This window comes from Adiantum capillus-veneris, chromosome 21, assembly GCF_014529385.1.
Source record: "Adiantum capillus-veneris isolate H3 chromosome 21, ASM1452938v2, whole genome shotgun sequence".
Lineage (NCBI taxonomy): Eukaryota > Viridiplantae > Streptophyta > Polypodiopsida > Polypodiales > Pteridaceae > Adiantum > Adiantum capillus-veneris.
Window position 1 is genome coordinate 107364802 of NC_140951.1, and position 13232 is coordinate 107378033.

Here is a 13232-nt window from a genome sequence, read left to right on the forward strand (position 1 = left end):
CAGCATATTCTTCTTGTAACCATCCTTGTGGAAGCTCGTCGTCATCAGACACAAAAGAAATCTTTTCCTTGGTCGGGGAGTTAAGACACAGAGGAGGTTGAGAATTTGGGAACTCTTGTAAAGGATATTTCTGGCCTCTCCTGTGGTCCTTGATAGGCTCACCAAGCCCATAGGCCTGATAGTAGGAGCATCTAAGTCAACAATTGCCATGACCTTGACACCTGCTTTTGGGCTAGGCAGCACACTCGGGCCAGCTACTATAAGGACATGGGTAGATGGGGTATCCTTGGGCAAAGATTGAATAGAAACCACATAAGAAGCCATAGATTTCGTAGCTTCCAACCACCCAAGCAAGTCTTCTGTCAGGTGGGGTAGGCTATTCCAATTCGGGATTGGAGTCCACTGACAAAGAACTATGATACACCACTTGATCCATGCCTTCTTCAAGGCGAATGGATATCATTGAGGAATCATAAGTATGTATCCAAATGGCATCATTGCCCCAATCATGTAGCGCTTTAGTGTGCAACCATGGTCGACCAATGAGCAAAGGAAATCCTCCCTCAACCTGGGAAAGACGAACCACAACAAAATTCAAGCTAAAGGTGAAGTCTTGTACCTGCAAAGGCACTTTGTCCACTATGTCCAATGGGTAGACTGTCCTCTGGTCGGCCAATGTAACTCTGAAGGGGGGTGGGTCAGGTAGGATGCAGACCTAAGGCCAACACTGTAAACTCATCTGGCATCAGTTGATGCTAGATCCACCATCCACTATTACACCTCAGAATTGGCCTAGAATAGACACATTAGACGAGGACTCTTGCAATTGGTGACAGAAGTAGTGGGATAGGAGATCATGTTGGACTCTAAGGGCTGCACTAGGAGGTGCCCGCCACTAGGACCTGCTTCGGGGTAAAGTGATTAAATAATGGCAAGGGTGTCACTTTAAAAACCCGCATCTAGCCGAAGCATGTCATAGAGCAACACTTGTTGGAAGGTGTTCTTTAAGATATTCTTTGTTGTAGGCTTCCCTTAATGTACTAGTGCCTTCTCTAGTACCTTGATATGTTGTAGGTCAGCTACGACTTCCAAGAATGCCCCATCAATATCGGAGAGCAGAGATGAAGAACCTGTCTTGGCACTAGGGGATGGCTTGTCAACCTCTGGAAGAGGGTTATTCACTAGTGAGATAGTGGGTGGGGAAGTTGAACTTGTGAGAAGGCCTAGACCAAGGGATGGCCTTTGGGCTCGAGTGAGGACACCAGTAGGCTCCTCCACCTGTTCGAACTTTTTCTGAGGGGCCACCACATGAGTAGAAGGTGACGGTTGAGGTATCGTGCTAGCTGCTATCATATTGATTTTCAGAAATGTGATATCAGGTTGGCTTGGACTTGGACATGCGCGTTGTACTATAGTGACCCTTGGCCTCAAGGCAATGATGGCAAGGAGGAGACCCTTCTGCCGGGGGGCATTTTCTTTGGTAGTGCCCATATTCCCCGCATCTGTAGCACAACGCTACGCTGATAGGATGGGTGAGTGGAGGGACAAGGTGGTCTTCACTCTTGCTGCATGGAGGCGGAGGCTGAGGTGGAGAAGCTCTTAAGGGCTGAGCGAGCATTAGCATAATCAAAGCTTTGAGATGAAAAAGTGCTTTGCATACCTTGCATAGGAGGTGTAGTCAGCAAAGGTAGCATATAGTTTGGATGGCCATATTGGGGAAACCATGTTTGATGCACGTGCCAACCCTTGTTGAAGAGTAGGAGCAAAGCTCTGTTGTAGTTTCCACAATCCCTTTAAGTAGTAGCAATCCTTGTCTTCATGTCCAGATTTTTCACAAAGGTGGCAATAAGCCCGAAGGGAGCATTCATGTGGAGGATGATTTGAAGAGAAACATGAGCTACACCAAATTACATGCTTAGACTCCTGCCGAGCCTTGAGCTCTTCTAGCTCCCGCTTGATCTGGTCCAAAGCCTCTTGGTAAGGAGACTCCTCCTATCGTAGAGAGAAGGATCTCTCCTCTCGAAGAGTTCGTTTTGTAATTTCAGTGCTTCTAGTTCCCTGTGTAAGGGGTCACTTGGACTTTCCATGACTATTGAGGCAGTCTCTACCTGAGGAGGGTCGTTGAATAGCTTCCTTGCCCCTTCTCTCCTAGTAGCAGTAGCGAAAAACTCCTCCAGAGTTGCTTGAGGTCTGAGACTCTCTTAGTTTTTACTGAGGAGTCTTGGGGAGAGCCTTCTCTACCCACTTCTTAACCGTGAATTCTCTTGGTTGTTGGGGAAGCATGGTAGCTAGAGACTTCATTCTTGTCATGATTTCTGCAAAAGTTTCATCTGGCTGGAGCAATAAGTTTGCAACTCATCCACAACCTTCTCTTGAAAGTCACCTGGGCCTGTTGCTCAAGAGCCTACTATAACACAGTTGGTGGGAAGCGTACTAGGGAAGGTGACCCGGGTAGTGAGGAGCTAGTTGAGGGAGTCGAGATAGATGCTCGAGAGGGTAGGGGTAGTGGGACTTTGGGATTTCTACTCAACATGAAAGGCTGGCGCATTCTGTGGTAGTACTTCAGAGGGCTCCGTAGTGGGATTTGTTGATCTTTAGACTGCTTGTATGTGTCATGCAGTAGCAACAAACCCACCCAAGCTCTGGATGTGAAGACCCTTGAACTTGTTGGATATTCTAGACGCTAGACCATAGAAAGTAGATGAAGCATACCACGACTAGAACCAACTACACATATATACAATCGCAAAGAGCCACCAATGGCTAGCAAAATATCCCTGATAGTCCAACTACATCTATCTCCAAATTGTGGTGGTGGTGAATTGGCTACGGTGTCCACTAGACTCCCACCCGTGTCTTTGCAACGTTGGGATGGGGGAAAAGGGTACAACACCCGGTACACAATATGACTGCCTCTCTATAGCCTAGGGATCAACCCGCACCCCTACCCATACAGAAACACACACACAACTTCCCAATCGGCAAATGACTACTGCACACACCTGGTCTCAGACAACCCCGACGCCCATACCCAACCACCCAACATGCAATCATGTCAACACACCTCAATCCGTAAGAGCACACTTCCCCAAAGATATGCACTTCAAGAACGACCAACAGATCTAACACGCACAACACCCACCAATATGCAATCTCGCTTTTGATAATACCGTTGGATGCTTGAAGATCACCGACCACCACAATTTGACCTAAAAGCTCACATCTTCAGGGCACACACCGCTTTCATATAGAAAGCGTCCATTCACTCGACACACCCCATGCCCATGCACACATAGCATGCTTGAAAAAACACTTGAATCCATAACACGCTCATAGACATAAGGGTAAGAGAGCAGATTGACACCAATTCGAGAGTAGAATGGGGAGATATCACAGCAAAATCTTTCAAAAGAAGATGTACAATGAGGGTCACTTCTTCTGTATATGCCCCTCAGGCTCTCCACCTTACAACTTCTTTGCTTGTAGCTCCCTTGCCCCGAGCTGCTCTCCTTGTCTGCAGCCCTCTCGTGCTCACCAACAGCTCGCGGCTCTCTCCTTGCTGGTCGGCCTCCTTCACCTCTTGTGGCGCTGCCCTGCAGCCCGTTTCCTCCCGCCTACCTTAACTGGCGCACCCGGATTTCCCTCAACCGGTCTACTGCAGCTCATCACCCATGTGGTGACCACCCCTCATGCAGCTCCTACTGATGGCGGCCTCTCCCTTGGTCACGGCCCCGCCCCCTTTCCCTCCTGGCTTTTACTGTCTGGCCACCCTGCGGCTGCCTTCTACTGCAATGGCAGCCCTCCTCCTTGCGCTACTCTCCCGCTTCACAAGCCCATGGCGGTTCACCCATCTGCGTGCAGAGCACCCTCTTCATGCTCACCGAACCTGCTCCCTGGCGGCCTTCCTTCCTCCAATATGGCCCACCACCACCGCCAGCTCACAGTTCTCCTTGTCTTGTGTCATGCAGTCCGCCACACCCCCTGTAACCAGATGGCGCAACCATCCTAATGCACACTACAGCGTCCTCAATTCGCTTTCCATCCACCTGGAGGCTTCCTAGTCATGGAACTGCAGCACTGCGCCATTTCCATGCAAAATGCCCGTTTATTTTTTTGGTAATTCTGTTAACTTCAAACTTTTCTTTAAAAAACCCTTCCTTAGCCCTACTTCACACGTCCACCATGACGACCATACTGAACGACCAAAAGCGTCCATCATCTGCAATAATGACTCATCGACGATGCACTGAGCTTGAGTTCCTCCCAAGATCTCCAAATGCGAAGCCGTAAAGGCCGAGCCACAAAGCTCATCGAAGGCTACATTTAAGCATCGGTAAACATTCCGACTAGTAGAGCATAAAACCATCATTGACCTGCAACACACCGTATCTGGCATACACACCATAGTCGCACTTGTTCCAATCTGCACCTATCAAATGCATCATTACTCTCCCATCAACCTACACACCTCCATGTACTTGCTCTTGGCTATGCCATGGGTCGACGCTTTCTTGGAGTACCATCATTGCAGCCCGGGTATTCCAGTTTGCAGGCAAATGACGGGGGCATTGAGCAAGTATTGGATGCAGCTAGGAGAGAGGTATACCGAGATGGAGCACTCGCTCGTGGAGACTGTCCGTGTTTCTTCCTATCACAAGAGGCAGGAGCAAATGTTGATATCACAAGCTTGGGAACGAGACAAGGGATGCTGGATGCAGGTGCTATCAGGTTTATGATATGGGATTTTGATTGAGATATCTGTAGGACACGCTACTTGACAGGCAATTGAAGTTTTTGGTTGATTCTTCCCCGAAGTACTATGCATTTGGAGGGCATTGAAGCTCATTGAATCTATGGCACAGAGGCATGGCGACGGGAAGCTAAGCACTTTTTTTCTAAGGAAACGGAGCTCAAGAGTCGAAAGGGTGTGCCGGAGGTGAAGTCGGAGGAGGTTTCTTCAACGACCACACGAGGGTCAATAGTCCATCGACGGCGTGGGAAAGAGGACCAGATTAAAGCTCTTATAAAGTGTATGCAAAATTAGCTTGCAGCTAAAAAAAAAAGGGAATCGAAGGAGCTATGGGAGCGCTATAGCTGTCAACTGGAGAAGATGCTGAGGTGGGTGGCAAAGGAGGGATAAGCGTCAGTCTGCATGGGAAAGTAGGCCCGTGATGACTAAGGCCGACTTCAGAGGAAAGGGGCGCTGCAGTTGAGAGAAAGGGCCATGCATGAGGGGCGTTGCCTATGAGCGGCCGCCAGGGCATGAAACAGCGCTGCCATAAGGGCGGCACTGTAGGAGCAGGAGGGAGGATGAGAGAGGGAGGTAGCATGTGGGTGCTGGAATCCAAAGGGCGGCAACCAAGAGCTGCAGGTGGCCATGCTCAAGCAAGAGGGGGAGTTGCCATGGAGTGAAGAGGAAGTGCACCAGAGTGGGCTGCAGGGACGGCCAGGTAGAGACGGGGCTCAAAGCCGCCAAAACACGCAAATGAAGGAGGCCTTGAGAAGGAGGACCAGGAGCGGCAGGTAGCGCATGGAGGGGGTGTTGAGGACTGCAAAGGAGGATGGCCAACGTCGTAAGTGGTCAGTTCTACACAAAAGGAGTAAGGCCGAACGAGTGCTGAGGAGAAGGAACACCGGGAGCCGCATGAAAGGGTAGGCAGGAAAACTGCAAGGCTTTCAATAGCCTAAAAGGCAGGCCGAGGACTGAAGAAGGCGAGGGCTGCCAATGAGGGTGGCCTGGACATTTTTTGACAAGGACCTGTGAAGCAGAGAGAAGGCCGCCAGTGCGGGCTGCCTTTAGCTAAGGAAAAGATGCTGGATTGCTCCGAATCGATCGTCACCATCATTGTACATACGCCTTCGTGATATCCTGGTTGTCTAGGGTCTTGTTCACTTATTTGATTTCTCTCGTCTCTTTCGTCTTGTCTTGTACGGTTAAATCCGTGGTAGCGTGTGGCTCCGGATAGTGTATGTGCATATGCTGAGAGGGAGGGAGAGAGATAGTGTGAGCTTGTTGCATGCATGAGCAGTTTGTGTACAGTTGAGGCTTGTGTAGCCTCCCATTGATTGTGGGTGAGAATAGGTAATCAAGGGTGACGGTGTGTTGTCGGTCAATTAGGTGCCAAGTTGTTCATGGGCGAGTGTGTGTAGCCGTGATTGTTCGAAGGCGGTCTGTATTGTGAAGGTCGGCAGAAAGTGTGCATGTGTGTGATTCTGTGTGGGTAGGGGTGCGGACTATTACCTTGGGCTATAGAGAGGCAGCGTATTGTGTGCAAGGGTTGTTCCCTTTCCCCCCATCCCAACGTGTCACTGCCCAGGCGAGATTCCGTCCAATGTGAACTCAAGACCAACTGTAACTGTAACTGCCCGTCCTATGCAAGTGATTGTAGACCTACTACAGAACATTACGAAGGAACCATTCCGAGATTTCAAGCAAAGAAAAGCTTTCACTAAGCTTGAGTACCTTCTAAGCCCACACCCCCTTCCCGTTAAGGGAAGATATGGTAGTGCTGTTAGCACCACTAAATGAACTCTCTCTTAATGGGGACAAGAGCATGAAATGGCTACCGCTTGTGCTCAAGAAATTCCAGGGATCAAGATCCCAATCTACTTGATGGACGTGTTTGCTCTAGGATCGAATCGAGGATACTCCTCTAGTGTAATATGCAAAAAACCTCACTCCATGCACGCCCTAGACGACTGAAATGGAGCAAAGAACTGAAAAGGCACATAGAACAAAAATGTACTCAAAACATAAGATAGATAAACTATCGACTACTCTCAGATTATCAACTACAGACTCTAGCTAGCAGCACACACAACTCCGAACCAAGTGCTCAAGGTACAATGGGGGTGTCGAGGGTCAGATAGTGCAGGGAAAGTGCTGTGTGCTCAAAGACTAGACTCTAGGCAAAAAAACTCATGATAGACTCCTCATATATACATTGACTACCCATCACACATAACTCTAGCAAAATATCTCTAAACAGACAATCATGCATATCTATGGACCTTAGTAGTGGTGGTAGGCTGGCCATGGTGTCCACTCAACTACCACTCCTCAGTGTCCTGCAAAGTGCCTGGTCAACAAGACCACTGACATAGTCTCGTCCACCAGTGGAGAGTGTCCGCAAGCGTGAACCCAAGACCGACTGTAATTGTTACCCAGTCCAATTCCAGTGACACTGTAGCCCTGCCACAAAGATTGAAAAATGTGTCCGCTCAGCGAAATGGCAATCCACGCTGTATGTGCATGGGTGAGTGAGTGGTCGGAGAGAGGGATTGCATTCAGGATGTGAGGGTATGGCAGATGAGGTAGAATGCAGGAGCGAGTGGCTACTATAGCACGAACAAGAGGAGTAAGGAACGCTAGAGGAGCAGTCATGTAAGGGCAGGCAGGGGCGATAAGTTGGCAATGGCAAGAGGCAGTGGCGATGGGGAGGGGTCAGCATAAGGCAGATCCAAGGAGGAAGGCACAAGAGCAAGGGGAGTGGCAGCAATGGCAGGAGAGGGAGTGAGGCTTGGGGCCACAAAGTAGCAGGAAGCAGGCAGCAAGTTCAGAAGTCCCCATGCCCGTTTGTCACCTGGTAGTTTTCAGACCTCCTTGCGGCTTCCAAAGCGCTACTTTTCGTATCTCCAGCAGATTGAAGATCTCTCTATCACACTCACTCTTGCTACAAACACCTGACAAAGCTTTATAAGAGCTTCCGAGATTTGCAAACCTTCAAACAGGCCATACGTGAATGGACCAAGAAGTTTTTGCAGCATCATGTACACTTTTGAAAGAACACAAACATGTTTTCATGCACGACCAACTCATAAGAGAGGAAAATAAAAGTTTCTTTGCTGGCAACTATAAGTTTTCCTGGGGGCATATCAGGGTGTTGCCATTTGTCTAGTAGTTGCTTAAATTCTTCAGCTTGTGAAGGGTTCTTGTCTCACTTTATAATTTGAAAGCAATAATTTCAAACTGAGGACACCCCTCAGCTTGAATAAATATGGAGTTACTGCAATCACCTCAGGTGGTACGAAGCTATCAATGCAAGGCTCCACCTTGTTTTTGCCAAGAAGAAAATTGAGGAGAACATCAAAGTCAATGCTGCCTATACATATTCATTGAAAAAATAAAAGAATCAGTTTTTAAAAATTCTCAAACAATCACCAGAAAATAGGATTGAGCTTCAGAAATTACTGCATTCATCAGATGCTCTTTGTACTTCAGCTTTAGAAAATCCTATTGCCTCCAATGCTTGTAAAGGTGACGTGCTATGATCTCCAATCTTTATTGAAAGATAAAAGTGATTCTATTAATACAAAGGATCTCCAAAGAAAGCACTATAACACTGCAGTAGAAAATTAAAGAAAGAATATACAATAATTTAAGTGAGAGAATACAAACATGCAATCAAGGCCACCAAGATGGTGCAAAAACAAAGTTACATAGTATTCTCACATGCAAAGATGCATCTTGTTATCTGATTACACTGATAATCTTCTGGCAAGGAGTTGCTATCCTATCTACTTTTACGAGGCTGCAAATTATTCCAGCCACAGATATCATGCTAAATCATGTCAGGAACTGCTACAGCATGAATGAACATTGTCTCTCCGAAAGCATGGTCACCATCAAAGTGAGGATACCACTTATTCCCTCCATCCTCCCTCGTGAAAACGATGAGAAGAATCCATAGGAGGATGTTTTGAACCTATCCTTTCCACAAGCGCTGGCAACAACATTAACCAACTCATTTACCTTGAAAATAAACAGCTAAATGCAATTTTGCAGCTCTCACATGGTCTTGGCAGTATATACAACCCTGAGCAGAAAATTGTGGAGAGCATTTAAGTGCTGGAACTAGACTGGTATCTCGAGTCGCAAGTTCTCCATCAATGCAGGTTCTATGTTCATCATAAGTGATTCTTAATTGTATTGCATTGATGCAAAAGAGAAGATGATTGCCCGGAAAAGAAGCCTTAAATTATTGCAAATCTTTAGGGACATAGAGCTTCAAAATAAGGCACTCTACTAGTGACAAGTAGTGGCATTTAAAAAGCTATCTGCTCTAGCAAGTTAAGGCACATTTATGAAGAGTAATGCAGCCAAGCAATACTATGCACTTGGAACAATATAAAAACTTTCTATGTTCTGTAACTCATTTATCAAATCTTAGAGTTGATTCACCATCTTTACATGCTTTGGGCTGGAGATTTTCTTGGCTTATCTATGTCAAATTACAGAAAACTCATAGATAAATTCTGTGGAAATGGCGGTGGTTGCGGCATTATTGGTGGTGGAACTAACAGATCATTGCAAAACTCTTGCAGTTGATGTCGCAGTCCTAAACAATCCTTTAAGTACAGTTGAAGTGGAAGGAATAGCTTATTATATTGGGTTCCCACCATAGAAGAAATGGAGAGAGGGTAAAAAGTTCATACAGTAAGGGTGGATTTTATGATCAGGTGGATTTTTTGGAGTACATTGTAACACAATGCTAGCGAATTTGTTTTCTTTGTGGAAAGAAGATATGTGAGCTCTGATGCCACATTAGCACAAAAAGCACGCTGTTGAAGACAGTGCACTTGAAATAACAGCAAGCAAACAAACTAGAAAAGGCGTTTCCTTTGAAAACACCAAAATGTTTAGAAATCAGTTAGACAGCTGAAGACACTAAGACTGCCACATGGCTTTCAATGTATCATTGACCTATGATGATGCATGTAGCCTGTGCAAAAAAGGAAATAATATATTGGAGCAGAGGCAGGAGAGGGAATTTTAGCACAATCAAACTGGTGACATAAAGAAAAAGAAAGAAAGAGTATATCAATGTCTCTGAAAAGCTAAGTGCCATAAGAGACCAAAATTATACATAGGAGAACTGAGCTTCGAGCTAAAGGCTAATTCGTGCCTATCTGAAAGTAAACCCATAGTTCAAAATATACAAGATATCACTCAAAAGCTCTCTTCGAATGGGGTCTCTCTCTCAGATTTGGGGGCCCTCAGTGGACCACCAGGGCAGATCTGGTACCACTGATGGATGGAGATGTATGGAAAGGCCTCTAGTCTCTATGATCTCCAGGATGATTCGGGCTAAGGCCTCAGTGCCACATGAGATTATTCGAGCTGAGCTAGCTGCCCCTCCTCTCGTAGTTGAGGCCCTTACTAAATCAGTTTCCTTCATGCATAATTTATGGGACCTTCCCAGAGACAGATATGCTCGGCTAGCAACTTGAGTCATCCCCACATCTAGTTCTACAAGGGGACACAGCATGCCCTCGCGTGCCTCCGTGGTGAGGATCTGGTGATACTTCTTCTTGATTTTGAGAAGGCCTACGATAGAGTTGACTGGGACTTTTTGGAGGGAACTCTTCGCAGGATGGGATTCTCAGATGCCTGGATTAGAGGTGTGTCAGCTCTTTACAGACGTGCACACAGTCACGTGCTTCTGGCAGGAGGTAGAGGAGATTGTTTCATGCTCACACGTTTGGTCAAACAGGGCTTCCTCTTTTTGTTCTATGCTGAGGCGATGAGCAGATTTTTGGTTTCACAGCAGGTTGGTTTACGTGGCTTTAGCGCTCCCTACTCGGGCTGATGAGCTACTGGATGCTGAGTTTGCAGACGACTCAGGTTTGTACTTGGAGGGTCAGGATGCCAACCTACACAAGTGTGAGCAGGCTCTTGAGACCTTTTGTTGTGCATCAGGCGCATTGGTCAACTGGAGGTAGGCAGTAGCTTTCTCGGTTAGCACTGCTCCTATGCCTGATTGGCTACCAGGTGAGGGTTTGAGATGGATCCCCCCCAGGGACTGCAATTCGATACTTGGGCTATCAGGTTGGCTAGGACCTGTCTCCTAAGTAGCAAATTGCTCCCCTCCTCTTGTCCATCAGGAGGAAGCTGTTACATTGGAGCTCGGCACAACTTTCTTTGGCAGGCAGAGTTGTAGTGGCCAACCAGGTGTTGTTGGCTCCTATGTGGTACATTACGTCTTGTTGGATCTTTTCGAGTTCCTGCATCAGCCAAGTGGAGAGGCTGATCAGAAATTTCCTTTGGTCAGGGCGCGATACTCAAATAGCCCAGGCCAAAGTGGCATGGCAGGTCATCACTCTACCTTGTTCTCAGGGGGGTTGGGGATCATAGACCTAGCACAACAGAGCATAGCCCTTCTTGGGAAGTTTGTTGTCAGAGGACTGCTTCTAGGGGAGGAGTTTTTGCTTCAGCGGTGTCGGGGGATAAGTATGCGAAAGGTGAGCCGGGAAGGCACCGGGCCCCTGGCTATGAGAGGTGCAGGGAAAAGAGGTGCAGCAGACACAATTAACGGAAACAAAGCTCAAAACAAACAATTCACTTAATACCAAATAATCAACAGTATCCGTGATTAATCAATCGTTAATGGAGGCGTTCATGCTCCTTACAAGGTCGGACCTGTCTTAATCTAGGTGCTAATCGAGACAATCTTTACTGATCTGATTCGTTCCCTCCTGCTGCTTCAAGATTGAAAGAGAATTGATCTCCTTCCGCTATGGCTATGGGAGCATAATGAATCGAGCTTAGGCTTGGCTTGGCAGAAGAGCTTAAGAGTAGGCTTAAGGATTAAGGTTTAGGCTTTGGATTCCAAGATTGGGCTTAGAGCTTGGATTTCGAGCTTAAGATTAGATGAGATCAAGAGCTTTCAAAGCTTAGCTTATGCTTAGCTATGGCTTCCGAGATTAGGCTTAGGCTTTGGCTTAAGGGTTTAGAGATTAGGCTTAGAGCTTAAGGGATTAGAGAGCTTGAGATAGAATTCAAAGCTTGGCTTATGAGAGATTAGTGATCATCAAAACTTGCTCCATGAGATTGAGATGCTTAGCCTCGAGAGCTTAGGATTAAGAAGGCTTAAGGCCTCTCACCCCCCTTCCCTTGAGAGCAAGAGATCAATGAAAAGAGAGGGCCTCCAAAAAAATTGAACGAGAGCTTTGAGAGCCGCATCTTTCCCTTTTTCTAATTTGCATGAGCCTACCCATTAGCGATGTCGCTAATGGGTAGCCCCTAGCTGATGTGGCGGGGGAATCATCTCTATGACGTAGCAACCGAGTTCAAATAGAAGCGTCGTTTGCGGCGGTTTTGGTACCAAATAGAAGCGCCATGCTGTTCCACGCGTTACCTGTCTCTTGGTCGAGCTCATCCGAGCCTTGTGCAAGCCGGCGCAAGCGCATCTTCATCCCAGTGCGTCTGTGCTCGCTATCTGCAGCTCCACGCTAACCTCCTTTGTTCACACCCTCTAAAGGTTTAAGGTAGCACCCTTAACAATGGGCGGTCACATGTTATTTTTAATGCGGGCAACGGCCTTTGTTATCTTGCTTTGGGCGGCTTTTGATTGGCATCACATTTGACATGCATAGCGGCTCAAAGCATTGCCAAACAAAGAAATCCCAAGCTAAACAATTAGGCGGCCATGGCCATTGGGCAGCCATTAGATTAATTGACTTGGCGGCCTTCGGGCAACACATTAGGCATACATATCGACCAAGGCATTGCCTCCATGACTTCATTTTCCCACATCCACTGACTAGCAATATCACCATGAATTCTACTGCCCACTCTAGTGTGTTGAATGGCACCATAGCTTTCAAGATGCAAGTATCAGTGTCCGTCAAGGCTAGGCATATTATAAAAAATGCTTCCGCATCAGCCCACATTTGGCATACACATCGGGGACCGCACTGCATTAAGCCAGATGAATTTGACTTATCAAGGCGACCAGGGTGGTTCGGAAGCGGCCCCCGGCGATACTTAAACTTGCCATATCTTGCCAACCGAAACCCCGATTGACGAATTGGAAAGACCGACATGCTCCTAGAAGTGAGCACTTCGGACCCATGCATTCCTTTCATCTTTGACCTTTTATCAGCAGGTGCTCAATCCGGTACGAATCTGCTACTGACTCAACTTAAAACTGTATAACTTCTTATCCGTAGCTCCGATTGACGAGCCATAAAGACAGGCCTGTAGAGCACATTGAGTACTTCAACTTTGATCAATAAAATCCCAGCTATGACCACTTCAACCATACTCACTGTTTAGCATTACTAAGACATCTTTTGGCTCTTAGAGCCTCATCTGGTACACTTTTAGCTTAAAAATTGGCTTGTTAGCAAGCCCTTATAATTGCTAAACAATTATGCAGGATTCAAATACACCTGATTGGCATTTCTTTGCTCATTTTCTTGTCATGGGAGCAGAGCGGCACGACAGCCAC

At 46.9% G+C, this 13232-nt stretch overlaps 1 protein-coding gene across 2 annotated transcripts in view; it reads right to left on the reverse strand.

Annotated features, from left to right (window-relative positions):
* Positions 1-13232, reverse strand: part of LOC147431491 (DNA (cytosine-5)-methyltransferase DRM1A-like) — a 98637-nt gene that overhangs the window by 21357 nt on the left and 64048 nt on the right. Inside the window, exons 6-7 of one of the 2 annotated variants that reach the window (XM_086494078.1) lie at positions 8192-8279; positions 8017-8102 (exon numbers count right to left, since the gene is read on the reverse strand). The exons of the other annotated variant lie outside the window; for it this stretch is intronic. Coding sequence (XP_086350204.1) covers positions 8017-8102; positions 8192-8279 — 174 coding nt within the window. The remainder of the gene's footprint in view (positions 1-8016; positions 8103-8191; positions 8280-13232) is intronic. 2 annotated transcript variants of the gene reach the window in all.